Below are 25,166 nucleotides of genomic sequence, written 5' to 3' on the forward strand. Positions count from 1 at the left end.
ATACTGGCCAGGCATGGTGGAATAGCAGACGTGGACCACCCAAACTGCCCAGGTTCAAATCCCAACCTCTACCCTCAGATACATTAGGTATCCTCTTGGTGACTATTTTCATATGTGTAAAAAAGGGATCATAACAGTTCCTCATGGGTATGATGATTAAATAAAAGTAAGTACATGTAAAATGCCTGGCACATTAGTGCTTTATTAATGTGAATTTATCACTGTCACCACTCTATCTGTAGAGATTTGATTTCAACCTCTGTGAGCAAAATTGGTTCTTAGGGGTATAAACCAGGCAATGGAAGATCCAACTAAGGTGGAATTTTCCATCAACTCAATGTGATCCTGGCAGAAGAATTAGTTTCTATTCACACTGAACAGTTTTGGACAACATCACCACAAGTTGGAGACTTTGGCATAGCTCCTAAACTGGCTTTTGGCTGTCCCACTGTTTCTGGCAGACCACCAGAAGATGCCACCAACCAGCTACCTGCCCCTCAGGAGCACTTGGAGTCACTGAGCCAGAAGACACACAGCTGTTGCATGTGTATGGCTCCTATAGAAGGGCAGGGACCAGTCTTCTTCAGTTTCTCTCTGCTTCATCAGATTCTGAGATGATGAAAATGATTCCTTCAATACTGTCATTAAACTACTGGAAGCTAACCTTGGCACACTGATATCTGCCATATGCTTTTTAATTATCAGTAATGGCTGCTGATAATGAGAGCCTTTCCCCCAAAAACTTTTTTTTTAATGAATAAACTGAGCCCAAGGCTTAAGTAAGAAGATGACACTGTCTTCATTTTAAAAAACTGTAATAAGATATTATTCTTGAAGGAATCAGTAAACTGAGAATAAAATAAATTATGCAACAACAAGTTGGACTCAAAAAAGGAACATTTTCAGAGAGCATATAAGGAAGTCCTGGGGGTTGGGAAGGAGGCAGGAAAAAATCTTCATGCTGGAATATAAATTCACCAAATCCTTTACTGAGCACATAGAAGAAAAACCTACTGTAGTAGACACCAGTGCTCTGGGGCTCTCTCCTCTGAGAATGCTCTTTCTCCATTCTCACAGTCCATGTGCTCTGCATGTCAATCCTCCCCTTCCTACCCAGTAAAGGGATGAATAGGTAATTCAGGCCTAGCCAGTAGAACATCACACACTCCTGGCTAGAGACTGGTTAAGGGATGGGGTTAGGCCACAAGGAGTCAGGCCCAGACAGTTGTCCAAACTATTGGAATGAGAGGCTTTATTTTGCTTCACTTGGACTTCTATGGAAGTCCAACTCATAGAGCTCATCTTGGAATAAAAAAGACAGGGATTACCCAAGAGGAGAGTAAACTCAAAGGAAAGCTGAACTGAGAGATGGCAAGACCCAGGTCTCAATGGCAACATCTGAGTTCCTGGAAGCAACCACGCTGAACACCAACATTCCTGGGCCTCTTAAGTACACTTGTGCACTACCAAGTTCCACTTTGGTCTAAGTTAGTAGAAACAGCTCTTCTGCTACTTGCAACCAACAATCCTGATTGGTAAATTTGGCCAAGTTAACATATAAGATCTTGAACATAACAACTATCTGTACTTTTAAAAGATGTCAGTTATACTAATGCTTATTTTCTGGAAAAATATAAGAAGGATAGGAATAGTGAGGCTTTGTCAGGGCCCAGAAAGGGCCTGGACTGAGAGATGCAAACACTCTCCAGCTGAAGGCCCCAATATAACTTAGGTGCTTTGTGACTGTGTGCCAGCCTACAGATGAGTGTTTGGAATGCAGTTTCCACAGTTCATTTACAGTCTGAGAAAGAAAGAGAGTGGATGTCACAAACCCAAATGAAAATAAACAAGTACGTTCACGCAGGTCTAACACAGTAATCGAAGCTGAACACACAACTCTATCTAAGGAGTAAAAATAAGGAGGACTTTTCTGTAAGGTTATACGGTCACCATTTATTCTCTCTCCTTGCCAATTTCACTGTGAGTCTGGCCTGTCTCAATAGTCTCTGAGCTGCTCTGCTCTCTTGGGACTCAGTGTTAGCTAGTCTCTTAGAGACACACCCCAACTCCAAGGAAAACTGCTCTTGTGGAAAGCTGTAGGTCCAAAATTTATTTGATTTGGGGTAGTCATGTAAAAAAGAGGGATAGAGCTTGCTCTGAAATCTCTGTGGCTGGCTTTTTACAATATAAACCTTAAAGCAAAGACAATGAAGCAGAATGTTGTAGGACCTTGTGTGACACTTAGAAATGTTAACAGGCCCTTTATGGAAGAAAATGTGGGATAAAAAAATAATAAAGAAGTTCCAGATGGTGAGGCCTATTTGACTGTGAAGCAAACTGTGATGAAAATAGAGAATGTCCCAGGCAAGTCAATTACACAGGATAAATTGACAGAAGATGTTCCATGGGGATCCAGCTAGCATGAAATTCTGGAATGGGAAGAGAACATTACTAGGCTTCCCCATCTTTACCGCCTAAGGAAGTAGAAATCATATTGACACAAGAAACAAAACAACTGTATTATTATAGATGAAAAGCATATGTTCAAAGTTAATTACGAGCAGCTCCCTGCGCATGCCCTGTATGCTACGGCCTTTTGTCATCGTTCTTCTCTATCTAAATCAACTCATCTTTCAACATGTGAGGTCAAAGGCCAATGTGATCATAAAGCTTTCCTTGATCATCCAAGACAAAGTCACCTCCGGTGATGGGGATATCCAGCAGCACTTACCTTATAGTATCTAGACCTTCCTTTCAATCTTGTCTCACAGTTATGTTATATTTCTGTCATCTGTCCTCATTAAGGGCCCTATCCCAATCTAACTCATTTTTACTATGTAAGTGTACTTCAGAGATACTGTGGCTTTGGTTTGAGATCATGCCAATAAGGCAAAATATCACAGTAAAGCAAGTCCCATGAGTTTCTTGGTTTCCTAGTGCACATAAAGTTATGTTGACAGTATAACACAGTTTATTAAGTGTGCAACAGTTTTATCTCTAAAAACAACTTAGATAATTAAGAAATACTTTATGGCTTAAAAAATGCTAATAATCATTTGAATTGCTGGAAAAATAGTGCTGACAGACTTGCTCAAGGCAGGACTGCCACAAACTTTCAATCTGTAAAAGCGGCGCTACCTGCAAATCTCACTAAGTGAAGCACCACAGAACAAAGCACGGCTGAAATCTGCTTATACAGTGAAGACACTCAGTGAAAACTGTCGAAGGACTGAGAGAATAAAACAGCTACATTTGGGCTGGAGGTGTAAGGAGCCCTTGCCCAGCTTGTGTGAGGCCCTGGTTTTGATCTTTAGGACCAAGGAGTTGGGTATTTAAGGTAATATAGATACTCTGGTCACAGAAGGCCAAAACTCCTTCATCTATAGTTAAGAAAAAAGAAAGCCTCTTGTCTAAAGTTGCTTCCACTATCTCCTGTCTGTTTCTTCTTGCACACTGAAATGGCAGCAACTGGACTTGGTAGGGACCGTGGCTGCTGACCATACCGGAGGGCAGGACTTCTGAACTCCAGTATGAGACAGATCTATGGAAACATCATGGTTGATTTGCCTTGGTCATGAGCTTCCCCTCATTTTCTCACATGGTTACTGTCTCTGGGTCATATGGAATTGTGGCACAAAACTTACATAAATGAAGGAGGTTTCCCATCAAGTAACTCTAAAACAAATTAAGGAGTAATTATTTAAACACTCTTGTTCTTATACCCAGTGGAATTCTAAGACAGAGCACGTATTTCTCTCCTTTCAAAACCAGAGCATATCGAATGCAATTTATCTACAAGTGAGGATTATAAAAATCAATTGTACTGTCACATAGTTGTGACCAAAGGAGCTACTGGATGGCAAGGGTAGCTTACTGTTTACCCTGGCTGTCATAAGACTACAGTTTGTACGACTTAAAAAAAATTCTCTGTACCTTGCCTCATCAGCAACGAACTCTGTGTCCTCTGAATATAACTACCTCTTATAGTATGAGTGTTATTTCCAAAATACTGGAAGATGGAAAACCTAGTATAATTGTGGACAAAATAAGGTACCTCCTGTATGTGGCAACCTCCTATCCCCTCAGTTCCTGCTGAAGGGTTGAGTAACTCAGGCCCCGCTGACCACAGGTGATTAAATGGTCAAATCTCCAGCCTCAAACTTTCTGGTCAATAAGCTGGCTACCAGCCAATAACCTGGCTCAGCAAAAAGCTGACCCCAGCCAATCAGATTCTTTCTCAGGAAATAAGGTTGGGAAGCACAGGATTTAGCAGAAGCTGCTGGTGAAATTCTATGCAGTGAAGCTGAGACAGCACTGTGGCCATAAGGGGTCCTGGCAACCCAAAGCTATGAGGAAGCAGAGTCATGAGAAGAGACACACATACAATAGTGGGAAATACAGGCCAGGTGGGAACATCGGGCACAAGCAAGTTGGACTGTGAGTGGCCAACACACCAAGCAGCTGAAGGGGGAAATGGACCCACGAGAGCCAGTGCAGTTCCTTCTAGTGCCTTCTTCCCTGTGGCCCCATCTCCCCAAAGCTCCTGCTCTGCCTGGACCCCAACATCTCTGAAAAGCACCCTGACTTGAAGGCACCCAACAGAACTAGAGACCCCTGACACAGCTGTGGCTCTCTGGCTACTCAGAGAGCTTTTGTACTCACTGCCAAGTGAGTAACCAGGTTTGGTTTAGAATCAGTGGTGGTGAACCTTTTAGACCTTTCAGTGATAACAAACAGCCCACTGCAGCACATGTGGCCTAGGTTCGCCACAACTGGTCTAGATGCTTTGGGCTGGGTGTAGTGTTCTTCTACACCTCAGATGCAGGTGGATCCTATGGGGAGGCATCCCTACTTACCATGTGCCCATCACAAAGCAGGACTCAGCACCTTAATGCAAATGCCAAAGATAGTCCAAATCCTAGTTATTCTTAGAGGAGCAACTCCACCCGTAATTGTGGTGGATAACTTTTGCTAAGCACTGATGTGCTGGTACTTTCTGTAAACTATTTCATTTAATTCTAACAACCACCTTATGAGGTAAATACCATTATTGTTTCCACTGAACAACTGAGGATTATAGAGGTCATGTAACTTGTACATTGTAAAATGGCTAACAATTGGTGGAGTTGGATATGAGATAAGTCTGTCCGCAAGGCCCAAGCTGTTAATACTGTCAACGACTGGGTAAGAAGGAACTGATTTGTTTTCTGAAGCCTTGATGGGATGACATAAAAGTGGGTTCACACTGCATGCCACATATGAGAAACTTCATAAAACTTCCTTTTAGATATTTCTGTTCCTCCAGAGTTCCTCCCTTACTGACAATACTTCATCTCACCTCCCTCTTCTCCATCCTGTCACCAAAGAGCTCAACCTGAACACCCCCTCTGCAAAACCACGCCATAGTTGTTAGAGTCCTGATTCTGCCCCCAGCTTTGCACAGAAACACAATCCAGTTTCAAGGATGCAGTATGGAAGCAGGCCAGCCCCAGAGTGTTGCACAGAAAAGTAATCTGGTAATGCTTTCCAGAGAAAAAAGACTGTCTTCATAGGTGGCAAAATGCACATCAGCTCAACTGAGCAGGGATTTTGTTTTCTTTCTTATTTACTAATTCTTGTACTTCCACGTGAATCTAAGTGAAGCTAAGCATAAGGCTGTGGCAGCATACAAATAGGTTCTGCTTAAAATCACACTGCCTTCCTGTTTGGGGGCCCAAGATGCTGATTGCATATTCAGATTCTAGATGAGGGTTTCGGGTTTCCGTGAACATTTCTGCACACAGAGATCTAATTCTTCGTGAGGCATGCCAAGTTCAGAGGGTTACACTATGAACTTGCTTGTAGGAGGTGAACTAAAACACAGGAACTAAAATGAGGTAGAGAGCTGGCTCTGCCTGGGTTTCAACAGGAGCCTTCAGGTTACGGCTGACAGACAGAGCTCTCTGCTCCAATTCAGAGCCAGCTGCACTCAAAGTATCAACTCTGGTTTTATTAAGCCTCCCTTTGTATTGCCCCTGGAATCGGTAGACCATTGAAAAAAATAAACTCTGGGATCTGACATTTCTGAAAGTGGAAGAAGAGCCTGGAAAAATCAGACAGGGATGCAAAGAAAACTACAGCCCAAAGAGTGCCTTTCTTTGTAATGCTAAGCCAGAGTGCTTGCTTGTGTGCATAATATATAGCTGATTCATGCTGAAACTCAAGGCAGAATTCATAACTGCCTGGTAAGAAAGAAGGCATTTAAGTTAGAATCTCCTTATAGACAAAGAACAAAAAATGAGCCCTCAGCCCTACATGGAGATTTAGGTATCACATGAAAATCTACTGACAGAAATTCCCCTAAGCCACAGCAAGGCACAGTCTCACTTCACTTATCTTTTCCTAGCTATACTGATTGAAGGTTTAAAGAACTATCAATTTTGGAAACTCTTCTCTCCCATATAAGATCAGAAAACAATTCTACAAATCTGAATTAAATTTCACTTTAACGAGATATTTGGTTTAAGGCTTTCTATAGGAAATTGTTATAGATTTTTATCACTAAGATATTAAAAAACTATTAACTGGGAAGGATAAAAGTACAGGTATTTCCTAATGAAAAAATCTTGGCAGGGGAGAGAGTTGCCTTCAAAAATGCAACATATTTGAATGATCAAATGCCAGCTTTGTATACTTTTTGGTATTTCTCTACATTATTCTTACAATTCAAATTTTAAGTCTTTTGGCATCTAAATCATTGGGTCCATAGCGATCCCTGGGAAGGGGATACTTTTGGGATGTCACTTTACCTTTTCTAATCCCAGAATTTTACAGTCTCTCGAGTGTGAGATGTAGGAAGCCTTGTGGTAAACATGCTAAAACAAAACAAAACAAAACTTGGGTCATAAAACTAGAGCTCCTCCTCCCAAGCTCATAGTAAACTAGACCAAGCAGACAAGGAAAGTAAAAACTTTAAAAGCAGATCCAGAAGAGGAACTAGGGGGCTAATAGAAACCCTGCCCATACAATGCACAATTGCAAAGATAATCTTATTTAACAGTAACTATTTTGGGATAAATGATCCAGTACTCAGTACTTTGAATTTGTCTTGTAATAGCAGCAATGCCCTCCCATGTACACATATCTGATCTCTTCTACCTGAGCATTAAGAGATTTGAAGGGAGAGGACAATTTAGCCTCTTTCAGAGAGCCTGGAATAATAACTTCAATTGGGAAGGGGCTGTCTGGCAGATCTGGCTGATTCTGGATGCTGATTTTGGGTTCTAATGAGTGCTCTAATTGCAATTAGGCCACAACGGCAAAAATTCAAATGGTGGTGCCATACTCCAAAGGGAAACAAAGGACAAAAATAAGTTTCTGTTATACAGAAATGTAAGGGAAGAGAAAAAAAGCAAGAGCAACTGGTAAGAGTTTAGTAATAATTAAAAGCTTGCAGTTTTCTCTTGGGATAGTGTGGAGTCTAACTGCTGTCCGGATGATTGCATCGGGTATGTCAGTCGCTAACATGCGGATCCTGTCTCTATTAGATTAGCATGTCCAGGACTACCATGACCCCACTTCTTGATTCCTGATCTACTGCCAGTTTATTTTCACTGTAACAATAGGACACTGTAAGTCCTGCCACGGGATGACCAAGTACACATTTCCTCTAGTTTCAGATTCATAGAAAGGGTCAAGAGAGGAATGTAAAAGAAAGAGGATGTGCCTAAGAGGGATAACAGGACTCTTTCTCCCCCAAAGGAAGCGGAGAATCATATGAAGCTCCTACCATGAGGTCGATGCTCCAAATTACAATGTATGGATTCTACAGGAGGATGTAGATTTCTGCTATGACCGAGTGGAAGCTGGATCTGAAGATCAGAAATATCTCCTGTGTTTCAGGTTTAGAGGTGCCGAATTCCAAGCAGTGTTCTTCAAGTCAAAGTGCAGGAGTTATTGTTATAATCTTTGCCAGTGATGCTTGACATGACAATAGACTTGCCAATTTCATCCTCCCATTCATTCTATCCCTTGGTGCAGCTGTTCTTAAATTTTTGTGTTCAAGTTTCACCTACTTAGATGTTCTCAAGTTAAGAGTACAGAGCTAAACCAAACAGAACAAACAGGGCTTTCTAATTTGCTTGAAATCTAGGATGAATTCTATTCGATCTCACTTCCTTAGGGGGGAAAAAAACATTAAACAAAAACTCTTTAGTGAGTAATCACAAACAATACCACTTCTCTTACAATAGAAGCTGTAGTAGTTATAAAACTACTACAATGTCCCTTTTCTTCATTAGCATGAAGCAGGTGATCTTATTCTCTTGGAGGCACGAGATGGTGATGAACACAAGTGATTTAAGCAAAGTGTCTGTGGTTACCAGGGCAACTGCTGATTATTCCTAACTCCAGTATCTTCATAAAGGTCAGGAGTGAAGGTTTTTCTATTATGTATTTGTTTAAAACAGAGATTTTTTAAAAGAAATTGGGTAGAAATCAGATGGAAAATGACAGATGAAGATCAAATAAAAGAAATATCTCAAGATAACTGAACTACTTCACAATGTTGGTTGGGGGCTGTGGGAGGAGTTCATGAGTAGTTGTTGAATGCTAAAATTTATTTTCTGGTTTCCTAAGTTAGGGCTTCCCAGTTTTAGTAAGAAATCTGAAATAATCCAGAGGCAGGAGTGTAACAGGATCCACTGTACTTAGCTCTGAGGCAGGGGGTGGGGTGGGGTGGGTGGTGATGGTGTCACTACATCTGTCAGGGCACTGACAATCCAACTTTCCTCACTTCTAGATTCTGGTACCACTTTCCATTCATGACTCTTCAGCCTAAGGGTGGTGATACAGCCACTAGCTCTGGTGTACTGTACCATCTCTTGTGATTCACCTGTACCAATTCCTTTGTAAACAAACCCTCCTCAAAGCAGGCTGTTCTGATTGTGCTAATGTTTCTTTCTTCTTAGGCTCCTAATACATCATCCTTTGTTGAACATCTTTGCCTTTATTTGTGGACAATATCTGCCCTCCCTTTCCTTCCTCCTTTCCTCCCCCCTCTCTTTCATCTCCCTTTCTGAAGACATGGTTTCTCTAAGATACGGCAGTAAGAGATACTAGGGTCATTTAGGGGTCGGCAGCTATCTCACCCTTTCTCTTAGCATTTTTGACAACAGCTAAGGAAGAGTCCCATTACTAGCTGTGGTAGTTGATCTTGACTGTCAAATTGATAGGATTGAGAAATGCTTAGGAAATTAATAAAGCACACTTCTGTATGTGTCCGTGAGGGTGTTTCCAGAGATGATCAGCAAATGGGAGGCGGAGACCAGCTTCAGTATGGGTAGCACTATCCATAGGGTTGGGTCTCAGATGATACAAAAGTGGAGGAAGGCCTTGTCTTGGTTACTTTTCTCTCATTGCTGAGACAAAATACCCAGTGCTCAAAATTAAGGAAGGAAAGGTTTATTTAGCTCACAGTTCGTGGAGGTTTTAGTCCATATTCGGCTGGCTCTAAGGCAGGGTGGCACATGGCAGAGGGCAACAGTTCATGGTGGCAGAAGACAGCAAAAGGAGCAAGGGCAAGAGGGAGGAACAGGTGCAGAGGGCAAGCCTCTTTCCTTCCCTTATACTGTATGTAGGTTTCTCGCCCCAGGGCAGGTGTAGCACTCACACCCATAATCCCAGCACTGGATCATGGATCAATCAAAACCTCTAGCAGCCGGCCCCATGACTGCATGAGGCTTTGGGGGGTCATCTAGTTCCAGCCATGACAGGTGGGAACCCACCATCTCATGCTCTTGTTCTGCCTCAGTCCATCCTGAGGTGAGCTCCTTTGCTCCACCACATATTTTCTGCCTCACTGAGGCAGACCCAGGAGCACTGAAATCAAATGACTACGGACTGAATCCTCTGAAGGCATAATAAAAACAAATCTTTACCCCTTTAAGTGGTTTTTCTCAGGTATTTTGTCCCAGCTGTCTTCAGTTTGTAAATAATCCTGGAAAATACTACAGCAGTGTCTTTATGAGAAACACACCACTTCTTTGTGAAGGAAGTGGACAGACACTGGAAGAGGGTCCGTAGCAGAGGGCAAAGGCAGCAAATGACGAAGACGCAGAATTTCAGAATGACTTTCCTTCAGAAATTGTCTTCCTTTTTGCCCTGTCCGTCAAATTAACACAGAGTCCGAGAATGCAGGGAATTCCTAAGGCTAAATTATTCCCCAGTGAAGAATGGAGAATGCAATTAGTTTCTAGCCCAATTAGCTTAGTTCCGGGTTGGCTCCACCCAATGGAGAAACAATAGAGTAGATGGCTTGACAAGGCTCCCCAGGGTAAACACGGTACCTTTGACTACACAAACAATGTGAAGTCTGTCTTGTAATAGAGCGCATCCATTGATTCTGAAGTATTTTATTATTTATAGTTCATTCAATTTTAGGCATATTAATTATTTTTAAAAATTATAATTACAATTTTAAAATCTGAGTTGCTCTTTGTCACATCAGGATCAAACAAACTAACAAAATACTGAGTATCCCTCTATTGTCACTACTGAAAAATAATCAACACTGAGGGTTTAGTCACTGGTGGGGGCAACCTAAGCAAACTATATAGAAATAAAGTCATACGTGTTTATCAACTGGGGTATATTCTGAGAAATGCATTGTTAGGTTATTTCATCACTGTGTGAACATTATAGAGTGTAATTATACAAATAGAGACAGCTACATTGTCACTAGGTGATATAATTCTATGGAACTGCAGTTGCATACACAGTTCATTTTTGTTGACCAAAATATGGGTTCTTAGCATATGACTGTATTTTCAAGATAAGGACTTTTCACTCCAAGTGAAAAACTGCTATTAGCCTAAGCATGTGACTGAGGCCAGGCATCTGAGAGGTCTCTAAGCAAAGGCGGGAGGACAGACAGTCAAAAGTATGGAATTCGCTCTGCCCACTCTGACTGGAAAAGCACTGGCAGTTAAGAAGTTATCCCCTGTGATGCACATCTGTAATCTCACACTCCAGAGGCTGAGGCAGGAGGATCACCAAGAGTTTGAGGCCAGCCTGGGCTACACAGTGAGTTCAAGGCCACCCTGAACTACACAGCAAGACCCTGTCCCCCCACCAAAAAGTTATTCCTATAGTTTAATCATTTGCTTTTAAAACTCACAAAATATTTAGAGGGAGCAGGCTAACGGTATAGGCACCTGTCAAGGTGATTGTGCCCAGTCCCCCAGTATTCAAGCCAAAAAGGAACGGGAAGGGAACTGCATGCCAGGACTTAAATTACTCACTGTAACCACTCTGGGGGCATGTTCATCTGTTTGTTAGTCTGCCACCCATCCTTGTAAGATCCAGAAATAGCCCTGCTTTGGCTGCACTCTTCCTGTTCTCAGTCTGATCCATCCACTGCACCCCATAAAATGTGAGGAGAGCTTATTGCTCACAATGACTTTATAGTGGCACCCAATTTTTATTTACTGTTTGCTCTGAACCAGGCCAAGCACTACGTGTTATAAAAGCATTACACCGTGAACGCATTGTCTCATCCACCCTGAAAACCATCTTGAAAGTAGGTAATTATTCTTACCGTTACCAATTCAAAGAAGAGGTTTTGCTCAGAGCAGGCACATAACCTGTCCAAGTTTACTATTAGGAAATGGCAGAGGCAAGGCTTGACCCCATTTAGTCAAGAATATATTGAACTTTGTCCAACATAGCTCTGGCCTGAACATTGCCTTTTCCTCCATCAGTCTGGAAAATACTGAATTGAAAATCTCTGATGTTCTGTCCATGTTAATGCAGAACCACCTCTTTCAGGATCCCATACCCTTGAAAGCTGTATTCCTATCAATAAACACCAGCATCCTGTTCTTTTGTTACACATATACAGTGGACGCTCAAGGAAGAGATCTGTTGGCTTAACTGATGCATCCACCCCCTCTTGATTTTGTGGCCGAAGGGCTGTGTCTGCAAAGAAGGTGGCTGGGTTTCCTTGGGGAATGTGAAAGCACAGCACTTGTAGGCTAATTCGGTTCCTCTGAGAAGCAAACCCAGCACTCCTCAGCCACATTAGCTGTGACCTGATGCAGAGCCCTGGGAGGCCCCACTACTGTCTTCACAGTGTGAGATAATCAGACAGTGCGGCTGCTGACCCTCAGGGCTACAGTGAGGTAAGTCTTGCTTTATCTTGTGGAAATCCATCCAGCCAAGGCACTGAACCAGGATGATTCTCAGATTTTAGCACAGATCAGAATCACTCACAGGGTTTGGAAAAATAGATCCCTGGGCCCTGCCTCTAAACTTGCTGTTCCAGTGAGGGGCCAGAAGAGGAGCTGAGCATCTATCAAGTTCAGGTGATGCCCACGACCTTGTCCAGAACCACTGCACTGAAGTAAGACTGTGCCCTGGAAGGCTAGTGCCACAGAGACCCAAGGAAGCCTCTGGAAGATGCAAACAACTTTCTAGACCCTTAGCACAGAGAATCGGTTAAAAACAAGATCCTGAGGCTGTTTCCAAGTAGAACTGCTTTCCTAGCTAACTAAGCATTTGCCCCCTAGGTTCACTAAAAACATTTAAAAAGCACTGCTTTAACTCTAATGCAATTTTAATATACCACATTTAAAATCTGAATCCATCAATAAAATCCTGCAGAAGATAGACAAAGTAGGAGGAACAATTCATATTAACTCTAAGTGAGAAAAATAGCACTGTCAAGTTCCTTCAAAGTTCCTTACAGGAATAGTAGTGCCGAAAGCCATGCAAATTCTTAAGCCTATTTCCTTCCCTGAAGAGTCTACCAAAAATTTCAGATTTAAATTGTCTAACACCTACGTGCACATATAAAACAGAGTGCCATAAGGCATTTGAGGACAGCTAAATTCAGAATGAAATTCATTCATTCATACCTTTAATTAGACCTCAAGGCTTTAAAAATGTGTTAAAAGTCATGGCAAACTTGAGAAGTTGCTTTAGATTATTTAGTAAGGTTAGTAAGTTTATAGAAAAAATACAGACCCTTTACATGGTTTTAGTTTGTAAAGGAAAAAAGAAAACACATGTAAGATAAAACGTTTTTTTCCATTTGTGCTGGAAAACAGGGATGTGGCCAGGCATTAAAATGTGACCTGACCCCCACCCAAATCCCTCTGTGGACATCCTGTAGAGACCCAGTGCCCGTGACATCCCTGGTACTTGGGAAAGGAATCCTACTGGTTCATGAAGTGTGAGGGCTGCCCGAAGCAGTTTGTATATTTTTTAAAAATAAAGAACTGCTAATAATGAACACATTTACCCCATAAAAATCAGACAGTTCACCAGCCAGAAATCTCCACCCTCCACCAAGTTAAGCCCAGCCGGGCTTCTGATTGGTGAGTGAGATCTTGTCTGGGGAAAAGGAGATGCTGACTGAGGCCACTTAGAAAAGATGATGAGGAGGCACATTGGCAACAGTCTCTGAAAACAGCAGGGAATGTTACTTGGGGGAGCTGGAGCCTTGGCAGCCCCAGGAACCTGAGGTGATGGAGGGAGGGTCTGGGCCACATCCAAGCAATAGTGACAGGAAGCTGAAATTAACAGGGCAACTGTGAGGAGGGGTAAGCAAAGCCGGACGATTCCCACAGAAAATGATTATGCTCTCAAGACACTTCCCAAGTTTGCAGGCAAAACAACTTGCAGAGACCTTTTTTGTTTGCAGGTGGGTGAGCAGCAGAACCCCCAATCTAACAAGAAGATACACACCCAGTGATCTAACCACAGGGGAAAACTTCTTTCAAATGCCTGAATTACACAACAAATACCAAAAGACATCCAAAAAAACAAAACAAAACAAAAACCAAAAACCAAAATCGGTATCAAAACTTTTTAAAGCAAACCCCGCCCCCTTCCACACAACTTAAGGAAAATCATGTTTGCCTGTTTGGGTGGAACTCCTTTGGCAGACAAGAGTGCTGGGACGATAAAATTACTTTTTTTGAATAAAGTGTCATAAATGATCCTTATCTAACACGTTTTATTCATTTTGTGATTCTTTTTGTGCCACTACGTCAAAGCTATGCACACAGCTCAGCAGGTCCCTGTGGGAACTGGACACTTCTGAGTTTTCCAGGAACAGGTGTGCCGACCCCAGTGGACCTGCGACAGAGGCAGGGCAGCACCTGCCTCTGCAGGAACAGTTCCTTGGCAGCGGCAGCTCCAAGGCTGGACCCAAGAACAGCTCTGGGAGCTGGCTGGAGGGAAGGGAGCGAGCTGGGACACTTCTCCTTAAAGGCAAAGTGCATACCAGCATGAGGGGACAGAGAAAGGGAAAGGGAGCACTGGCACTGTGTACAGGGAGCTCTGCAAAATAACTGCTGCCCTTCATAAATGTTAAACGTGAATGACAGACAAAGGATGAGCTCACTGAGTCTTCACAGCACTTCTGAGGAGGGTCTGATTACCCTATTTACAGGTGAGGAAACACAAATGCAGGAAACTAGAGTAACTTACATTCTTTGCCTCAAACCTCTCTCTCCTTCACTCTACATTGGTTTTCCCCACAGAACTTCTCACTATCTGATATCTTAGACAGATGTTTCTCCTATCTCCGACAGAATGGAAAATCCTGAGAGCAGAAACCCTCAGTTTTCTTTTTCTCCTGTAGTACTGGAGATTGTATGCAGAGCCTCACACATGCTTAGCACGTGCTCTACCTCGGAGCTACTTCCCAACCCTCTCCTTTTATTTTTTTACTGCTGTATCTTCAATACTCAGAACACCACCTGGCCCACAGTAGGTATTGGACTGTTATTTGAGGATGAATGCTAACTAAATAAGCAGAAGACAAGTAAAATTTTAGAGACATCTCTCTAGGCAAGTAGCATCCAAATTTCATCAGAGAGTAGCTGAATCAAACTCGGAAAGAGCCAGAAGTGCTTTAGAGCAACAACTCCCCTGGAAGCAGGCCTTGTTTATCCTCTGAATTCCAGGGACGGCTTTTGAACCGCTCACTGGCCACTAAGGCAGGAGAGAACAGTTGACTCTGGCAGAACCTGCAGGCGTCTGGCACGTGCACATCTTTTAGGCCACCAGAAAAAACTTGGAAATGCATGTGTGTATGTGTGTGTTAAGAGGAAGTGATGAGAAAAATCAGTCTGATGTAGAAACCTACCGAGCAGTTGTTATTTCTTAGATGTGGGGATCACGTAGGGAGCACTCAGAGGCTGGGCTCTGCCATCCGCATTCCCCCACCCTCTCAGCCTTCTTTCAGTCCTCACAAGCCCCGCCACGGCTACCTCAGCTGCCTGAAGAAAGCATCCTCCAAAGAGTTTCTAACTTGGGGGAATTACTGCAGGATGTAACGTCCCTAGTGGGACATCCCCACTCTTCTTTCCCAGCACTTCCTGAGTTTGTCCCTTAAAATTCACGTCTTGCAGAAAAGAACTGGCACAATGCCAATTCCACTGGTCACTGTGGAAGGAGAGGGGAACGTTTACATCTGGAGCCTTCTGTAAGCACCCACTGAACAACCTCCATCCTTGCAGATGGGTCGGCCCCATTTCTTCCACCCCCGGAAGCGGGGGGTGGGTGCGCTCAAGGCCAAGGATGTCATTATCAGCCAGTCTCTCTTGGTGCCAGGATTAAAACCTAGGGTTTCCTGCTTTCCATTCCAGTGTTTGAGCCAACTTTCTTGTTTGCCACAGCCATTAGCTAAGGATTTTGTTTTGTTTCTTTACTTCTTAGAATCTTGGTTATGAGTCATTTTCTTTCAAAGAAGATTCTGAAAACTGAAAGGCACATTCCCACATGGCTCTACACTGCAGGGAGAACTTCCCATACCTTTCTGCACCCAGGCAGTTCAGCTCTACCCCCTGGCAGTTGCCCCTGACTCCCAGGTCACAATCATAGGCCTTGTCTTGTTTAGCTACTGCTGTGTATTAAACTACTCTAACTCAGTGTATTATTTATCATGAGTCCATGGGCTGGTGGGGCAGCTTTTTTTTTAACTCATGTGGCTGAATTCAGCTGACTGGATGCCTGAGAGGTAGGCTTGGCTGAGACTGCTGGGCTTCCCTCTCTAGGAGGCTCAGACAGGCTTCTGTACAAGGCAGATGGGTTCCATGGGTCAGGAGAGGAAACTGCAAAGCATTGTGCTCAGGAATGGCAAGTCATATGATGTCACTCCTATCACATTCTATTGGTCAAAGTAAGTCCAAGCATGAAGGCCAGCCTAGATTCAAGGGCTCCAGCTCTGAACAGGAGAGACTGCAAAGACTCTGGGCTATATTTAATCTTCTGTAGGAAGAAGGTCTCAAAGAGAAACACAATACAGTGAGGGTGGGACCTGGCCATCCTCTCCTACCAAGTAACGCATAGCTTCCCTGTAGCTGAATCTTCTACCTTTTAAAAGGAACTGGAAATCTAGACTAGCAAAACTATTGTTTAGAGCAGTTTTGGTTTCACAGAAAAATCAAGCAAAATAAGTTTCCATACACCCCCTCTTTTACTCTCTAACTTTCCCCAATTACTAATATCTTGCAGTAGTATGGTATGCTTGTTACAACTGATGAACCAACACTGATATATTATTATTAACTAGACCGTAGTTTATATTAAGCTCATTCTTTGTGTTCTATGGGTTTTACTAGTATTAGCAAAGTCATAATTTCATACATCCACCATGAAGCATAGTTTCACACCCTTCAAAAACCTCTGTGTCCTAAAAGTTCCTCTCTTCCCTTCTCTCCGAATCCCTGGCAACCACTGATCTTGTAATAACCCAAGTTTTGCACTTTTCAGAGTCATTTAGGTGGTATTATACCATCAGACCATATTACAGTCTTTCCAGATTGATTTCTTTGACTTAGCAATATGAATTCCAGTTCACCTACTCACATCTACTGATGGATATACTGACTGCTTCCAAGTTTTGGTAATTATGAATAAAGTTACCCCCCCAAAATCCACGTGAACATTTGTGTATGGCCGTAAGCTTTCAGTTTGGGTAAATATCAAGCAGCATGACCACTGGATCGGACGGTAAAAGTATGTTTAATTTTGTAAGACAAAAGCCAAATTGTCTTCTAAAGTGACTGCCCCACATCGTGTTCCCAGCAGCAGCGAGTGAGACTGCGGCTCCCCATCCTTGCCGAAAATTAGTTTCGTCAGTACTCTGGGATTTTGGTCATGCTAATAGGTGTGTGGTGGTATCTCTTACTGTTTTAATTTTCACTTCTTTGGTGACATGTGATGTGGGATATCTTTTCATATGCTTATTTGCCATGTGAATCTCTTCAGTAAGGTATTTATTCAGATTTCTTGCTCATATTTTAAGTATGCTGGCAGTTTACTTATTGTTGAATGTTATGAGTTATTCGTATATCTTGGATACTGGTCCCTTATTAGGTAAGTGTTTTACATACATTTTCTCCTAAGCTGTCTTACCATTTTATTAATTTAACAGTTTCTTTCACAGGGGAGAAGTTTTCAATTCAAATCATATCCAATTTAACAGGTTTTATTTGTGTTGTTGTTTCACAGATTATGCTTTTGGTGCTGTATCTAAAAAGTTACCATATCCAAGATCACTTGGGTTTTATCCTACATCATCTACAGTGTTAATACTTTCCAATTTACATTTAGACCTATGATTCATTTGGAGTTAATTTTGGTGAAAAGTGTACAGTCCATGTCTAGATTCATGTTTTTGCAGGTGAACGTCCAGTTGTTTCAGCATGAAATCTGGATTTTTATATGAAATCTTCTGATTTTAAAGGTTATTTCATTTTATTTTGGTTTTCTGCTAGTAATGACAGTGGAGAAACTATAGCGCCCTCCCCTAATGCACGTGTCTGTAGGCTGCATTTATCTATCCTGGGTCATTTCTCCTTCCTCATTCCCTGACCTAGAATGCTCCTCACCCACCCATCCAAATCTCGCCTCACACTTCACCCACCTCACCTTGCCCAGGACTCTGATTCTCAGTATGTACACTCACAGATAAGCAGTTAGTAACTGAACTCTGAACACAATGACGCATTCCAAGACCTATTTAGCACTGATCTGTGCCACTGTCTTTCCTCTGCCAGACTACAAACTTAGGGAGGGCAGGAGTTCCCTTTTTTTATATTATCCAAGGAAGCTTAGCACAGATTTAGGCAAGATTTGTTGATAATTTCAGACTACATGGACTTTGGTCCCAGCTTACCACCTGTCCCTTGATTGTTAGGGGCAATACCTACTTTGAGAGTCTAGGTAAGGACCTGCCAGAGATTTAAACACAGCAGCCTTACCATGGTATAGGTAGAATGGCCATACCTCTAATTTTGATGCCTGATTTAGCTGTATGCTCTTGCAGACACGAGGGCCCTGATTTCCTGAAACAGTGCTGGCGAACCTATGGCACGCGTGCTATAGCAGGCTATTTGTATCATTCAAAGCTCTAAAAGGTTTGCCATCACTGTCCCAGAAGAATTATGAAAAGATTTACCCATGATATATAGCAAAGTATCAGAATATCAAAGGTATTTCTTTCCTCATGAAAAATAATCTACAAAATAAAAAGAATAGGTAGTTTCCTATTCTTTGGTGACTGGTTCCTAACTTTATGAGTCATTAACAGTCAGCTAATGGTAGTCCTCTACTCTACACCTTTGTCTTCCATCTATGTCAAGTATTCCATTTAAGGACCTGTGTGCACTCAAACTGAACAATGGTGGAGAGAATGAATGGATCCAGTACCAGGGTCTCATTTGGTACGACTGAGCCTGCCCACCCTGGCATAATGTGCTCACAGGCTTCTCAGGCTTAATTTTCTCAGGGAAGGTACTGGGACTTCTATTTTGTCAGGACTGCCTAACTCCCATTCATAATCCACCAGGCAAACCCAAGGAAGGAAACACCAGCGCAGATAGAAGCTAGAAAAATGCCTTGGATTTTAGAAATGGCCACGGAACCTGTTGGCAAAACTTACGAAGGATTTAGCATTTGCCTCACTGGAGGACAAGGAAAATGCTGGTTCCAGTTCTGATATCACCACTGGTTCTACCTCAAGAGCATGCCTTCCTGACCTTAAGACTCACAGGTATCGGTCAGACTCACTCAGCTTGGGAACAGCAGTTTTGTTGGAAGCACACCCACACTCCATCTCTGACCCTCCTCCAAAGATGAGTAAGTAGAACTATTCCCGTCATCTCCCTCCCTTCCTGGGAAAGCCCCCCAAGTCTGTACCAGGTAAAGCGGGCAGTGACCCTCAGTATGATATACAAAAAAATCACATATAGCTACTCAAAAAATGAAAAAATTCAAGGCTCCTCCTTCAGAACCTGTTTAAAAGATACCTCCACTCCCTGGCCTTCACTTAGCTGCCTAAACAACCTCTTGGAACACACTGTTCTCAGCAGTGACTCAGGGGCCCACAGCAACCGGCCGCTAAAAACAAAGATTAAAGACCACTGGTTGGTACTGGTTGGCTAATATCAGGAAACATGAAGCAACGTGGTCTAGAAGTTCAACTCTGCTCATGCTGAGCTACAAATAACTTTAGCAACTGCTGGGTAGGAAGACTTAAACCAAATGGAAGCAGGGAAAAAATAATCTCCTTAAAGTCCAGGAGAGCAGGTCTTAAGAGAGTCTGAGAAAGCATTTGGCAAGGCCAGGAGGCTCTGTAGGCAAATCTGGCGATGCAAATCCAGAAGAGACTTATTGCCCACGAGCTGGGTAACTCAACTATTCCGAGCTCTGGAGGCACAGGTCCACTTCTTGGTGAACTAAAACATTACACACCAAATAATGGGCAAGCAATCAAACTTATTGAACGCTGGTACAATTTAAAAACTGTCAAGAACTAAAAAGAGATCTGACTTCCCCACCGTTTAAGATTTCATCTTACACTGGAGCTATGTTTTTATGGTAAGTACACTGTAAGTACTCTTACATCCATTCTGGAGTATTTTTCCTCCTGAGCCTTTAACACCCCTTAGTCTGCTGTAAGGCAAAAATTATTAGACCCATTTTATAGATAAATAAATACTGCACCTTAAAGAGATGAAACAGCAAGGCACTAGCACACGACCACAGCACACAGAAGGGCAGGAAAAGGTTTCTGCCTTCTTTGTATCTCATCCTCATGCTGGTGTCTCACCAAGTGAAGCAACTGCCTGAAGACAGCCTGTGGCTGAACTTTAAACTATTTTTACTAGAGAAAGGCAAAGTCAACACAGTTTTTCCTGACTCTTATATAGCTGTAGTCTGAGTCCAGTTGTTCTGGTCATGGCCTCACATTCTTTTGGCAAAGGCTCTAGCTGACAAGATTTACTGTGTGGCCTGAAGAAGCACGCTAAACAATGTAGGTTGGAGCCACAAGGGAGAACTTTCTGGCCCTTTTAGAACAGTTTCTGAAAGGCGATTGGACAACCAGCCCCCAAACTGCCTATTTTGACTATGGTTGTTCAGGGTCCAAAGTGAAGTAACAAAGGCTCTTTTTAAGCCTCTAGTGAGAGATCACAGTCACACTAAGGTCTGAGAATGCAAAGACACAAAGGGCAATGTGCTTGTCTTTATGGCCAGAGGCCCAGAGGTGGCACTGCGCATTTCTAACACAGTCAGGAGAAAGAGAAACTGAGACCACATAAAGGAGTTCGATGGACTTGGCTACCGATCTACCAAGCTACCACAGTCCCTGGTGTTTGTGAAACTAAAAGAAATTGCTTTTCATGCCCAGCAGCCAGCCCAGGCAGTAGCCATCACCAAAGCCATCTCAGCAGGACAGTAAATCAAAGATGACCAAGGCCAAGCAGCAGCATGTTAATAATAGCGACTCCCCTTCGAGATGACAATGCTTAAAAATTCTACAGCAAGCCAGCCAAGCTCCAAGTTTGGGGAGAAATTTATATCACAGTTCTGGGACAATGGCCCAAAGTCAGGTGGACCCAGAAAGGAGATTCTCTCAGACTGGCTGAGACCCTACGCAGCTGGACGTCATACTTACAGCGAGTTGGGCCGGGTGGGTTTGACCACATCCAGGTCTGGGTCACTCGAGTTCATATTGGGCTGCAAGCTGCTGCTGGAATTAAGGATGCTGTTCGCATTTGATGAGACAGATTCCAAACTGGAGTTGATGATGCTGTTCCTTTGCTCCTCTGGTGGGGAAAAGACCACAAAGCCCTGTATTATTATTACTGCATAGTGACAGTCTGTTCCTATATATACAAAATTATAAATCATGAGGCTTGGGTGACTGAGATTGAGATTTCTAAAACTAAAAAAAAAATAGGAATGAGTAATAATTAGCAGTGGGACATAAAGAGTCAAAAGGGAATAGGTGATATGAAATTTTAGAGGAAAAACGCTCTTCCCATTGATAGGATATACGTTCCCTGTACTAGGAACCAACCCTTTTCCTATGTGTGGTCCTCCATTGGACCAGAAGTGGTGCCATCTTTTAGAGGATGGATGCTCAGAACACAGAGTAGCTTTCAGAGACTGCTTACATTCAGCCATATCCCCTCGGCTTCTGTGACGCTCACCTATTATACAAATCATGCCTCTAATAGTGCCCTGGCTATGAACTACCTCCAACTCTACAGCACCTCATCAGAGAATCTCTTTATTTGGCCACCAACTTCCTTACAATTTAAACACTCTACATTCCTGACCCCAACCCAGATACATTCTGGTCTTAGCTCTAGCTAAGTTAGTGCCCAACTTCATGTTAATTCTGTGATAGAACTGTCAGAGGCTACACAGTACTCTGCATATACGAAACAAAAAACGGAGTCAAAGGTCCAAGCAGTCAGATGCACCCTTGGAGAATCTTATGAAGCCAAGGGGGGGAGAAAAGCTGAGCTCTCTTCAAGAATCCATCTCTGATTGGGTGCGTAGCCTCAGGCAATTTCCACTTGCTTTCAGATTCTTGGTTAATGAATCTACAAAATGGGAAGGAGAGCCGCTTAGCACAGCTTGTGGAGCTGGTGAGGATCAAGTGGGATCATATGCAGGAATGTGTGTTGTAAACTTTAGAATACTGCTCAAAGAAAAGAACTTTTTGTCTCTTCTCCTCTTCAAAAACTTGGAACCATACACTGAAATAACATTTGGGGGACAATTTAGTTAAATGGCAGGGGCACCACTGCTGCGGCAGAGCATCACAGACTTAGAGTTCTGTGATTTCTCCTCCTCACTCTTTACAGATATACCACTGAAATCAACGCATGTGTCTGGCACTTACTTCACTTGTCAAGAAATAGATGTGAGTTAATTCTTACTGGGCCTTTTTGGACAAGAGTTAGGGACGTAGTATATTGCTAGAGGACAGGTTAGAATCACTGTATGGCAATTTATAGGTCAACAGTTGAACTCTCTTTAGCCAATAAAGGTGATGTCATAAGAAATACTTTTCTTTTTGTACTAGTCACGTCCATAAAAACAAATTATGCTTATAGAATGACATTATAATAACCTTCACATTAAATAGACATACTCACACTAGAATACCTCTTAATATCCTGGCAAATTCTTAATTCCCTGTAAAAAGCCCCTAAGAAGATATAAAATCCTGTGAGGTTACTGGGAGATTTCTGAACTCTACGTAGACTCTGGGGGAAAAAAAAAAAAACAGAAACAAAAAAACCCAGTGTATTACTAGAGTTATTACTGAGACTCAGTGCTAGTCATAATTCAAGGGTTTAAAGTTCAAACAGAAACTATCAGACAGAAAGAGAAATTGTAACCATGATAGTGAGCAGGAAGACTAACACAGCCTGTAAACCAGAGCCCATCACCAGGAAGAGAACTAATTCTCAAAATTTCTAATTAGGGGCCATCGGGAGGATGAATTAAGCACCTGTTCACATGAATCAGTACAAGTAAAAGTCTCCTTCACACAGAATGTTCACACCAAGATTCCTGAGAAACGGCAAAGTGCCCAAAATAGAACCACACAAAGAGGGAGAGTGAAGACAACTCTTCTTTGGCCTTCAGCGGAAGACATCTTCCTATTCACATGGGAAGAGAGGTGAATAGTTTTATTGATTCTAGTTTGTGAAGCTTGAAGGGCCAACTCTGCATGATATAATTTCTGAGTTCTCAGGGGACAGAAGAGAATAACTACAGTTCACATATTTCTGATGATTATATTCACTTGTCTGTGAGAGGGCTATGATCTTACAAATCTGAAATAACACACTGTTAAAAGTATACCTGCTTTTCTAAAATGTTATCAGGACATTTTTCCTCCCTATTATTATTCCTTAGAAAAGATAAATATCTGAAATGAAACTTCCTCAATTTTCATTTATTCAATTAATGTTTATTGAGAACCAAGTAAATACCAAACAAGGTCAGCAGACAGTTAAAAGACATCTACATCATTTTGAGGGTATTCTATTTATAAATTTACTTGGGTATTATCAATTTGCACACACTTGTGTATATGTGTATCTTCAGTGGACTACAATTTAAGACAAAACCCTGAAACTAAATTTAAAGTAACATTACATACAGGTGTTTTGCTTTATTAAAATATGTTGTCACAACGCTGATTTTCATAAAATAAGTCCAAAAACTGGATTTAGAGAATGTTTCAAAGGACATATCTACTATTACAGTATTAAAAACTGTGTAACTCTATGACCTAATGGGGAAGGTGACAGCATATCTGTCTGAAATAAACCTGCTAGAGAAAAAGGGGGCTGGTGGAAAACAGGGAATCTCTACGGGCTGGAAAGGTCAACAGAATACAACAAATGCCTACACCCAAATGAAGTTTGAAGATTTCTACTATTTCATTCACTACAGGACATTAGTATTCTTTTTTTAATAAATAAAATTTCAAATATTCTTTCACAGATGCATAACCTATAAAAAAACAACACAACAGCCAAAACAAAAGGTCAGAGAAAGGAGTTATTTGTCCAAGAAGAACATACAAAAATATGTATTACAAAGTTTCACAATTTTATAGTCAAGATTGTCAAATATGCACCCTATGAGGCAGATTTTTTATTGGCAGCTGGTGATGGGCTATATGACCAGGAAATCCAGGAACCAGGCACTCCCTGACTACAAGACTACTACGGTTTAGTAGAGTTAAGTCTCATCATCTATGACCTCAGAAAATGAGACAGACATCCTGGGTGGAAGATCTAAGCTGAGATGCTGACAGTCTCGACAGCAATAGAGGGAAATAGTAAGAATTATTTCAAAGAAAGGGTAGAGAGTACAAACAGAGGCAAATGCAATGTTTTAATAGTTATAACCAGTAATACCGAGACAAATTCTTACAAATTTGGAATAAATTACGAAATAAAGAGAAAATGATTCAGTTCTGTCATTCAAAACAGGATTATTTTTCCCCTGAAGGCAAATAAGTACCTGCTCCTGACAGAAAAGCCCAAGAAAAGGCAGCTCAGAGGGATCTTTTTTTTTTTTTTTTTTTTTTTTTGGTTTTTGGTTTTTCTCCGGTACCGGGAACCGAACTCACGGCCTTGCACTTGCCAGGCAGGCGCTTTTGCCGCTGAGCTAAGTCCCCAGCCCCCTCAGAGGGTTCTTTTAAATACAAATAAACCGGGGCTGGGGATTTAGCTCAGCGGCAAAGCGCCTGCCTGGCAAGCACAAGGTCGTGAGTTCAGTTCCCGGTACCGGGAAAAAAAAAAAACAAAAAAAAAAAACAAATACAAATAAACCATATCTTTCAAATAACGGAACTGGAGTCACTGATGAATCAGTCCAACTCTGGCATCCTCATTAGAAGGTATAGGAAGGACTGATGGCAATTATGTTGCTAGAGGAAAAAAAATTACAGGTTAGTGGACTTCAGAAAAATACAACAACCAGTTATGAGTCAAATCAAGATCATAGCGACCAATTAAATGACAAAAAGAAAAAGAATGTCTACTACTGGGGAGTGCCTGGGACAGGCTGCAGCCAGTGAGAATCCCTGCCTTTCTCAAACAGGTCTGTCAGCAAGAATATCTCTTGGAACAGAAAGAGGAGTTTGAATTTTTCAGGTGCTTCAGAAAAGGACCATTAATGTCCTTCAAGCCAAAGTGCTGCTGACAGTGGGCAGCAGTTTTACTTTCTGTACAGATCAGGAGTGGAAAAATATGAGTATGCAACCAAATCATTGAAACTAAAAAAGGAAAGCCACAGAATAATTTTGGTGACATTGTACTTGTTCTGGGGGTTGCCATGGAAATCTGGGAACT

General features: G+C 42.1%; 1 protein-coding gene across 1 annotated transcript in view; it reads right to left on the reverse strand.

Annotated features, from left to right (window-relative positions):
* Positions 1 to 25,166, reverse strand: part of Arhgap26 (Rho GTPase activating protein 26) — a gene marked incomplete in the record, with an annotated part of 431,142 nt that overhangs the window by 49,148 nt on the left and 356,828 nt on the right. Inside the window, 1 exon segment of the mRNA XM_013512302.1 lies at positions 20,951 to 21,101. Within this exon segment, the coding sequence (XP_013367756.1) occupies positions 20,951 to 21,101 (151 nt within the window).

The sequence above is a fragment of the Chinchilla lanigera genome, unplaced genomic scaffold (genome assembly GCF_000276665.1).
Source record: "Chinchilla lanigera isolate Chin_1 unplaced genomic scaffold, ChiLan1.0 scaffold00014, whole genome shotgun sequence".
Taxonomy (NCBI): Eukaryota; Metazoa; Chordata; class Mammalia; order Rodentia; family Chinchillidae; genus Chinchilla; species Chinchilla lanigera.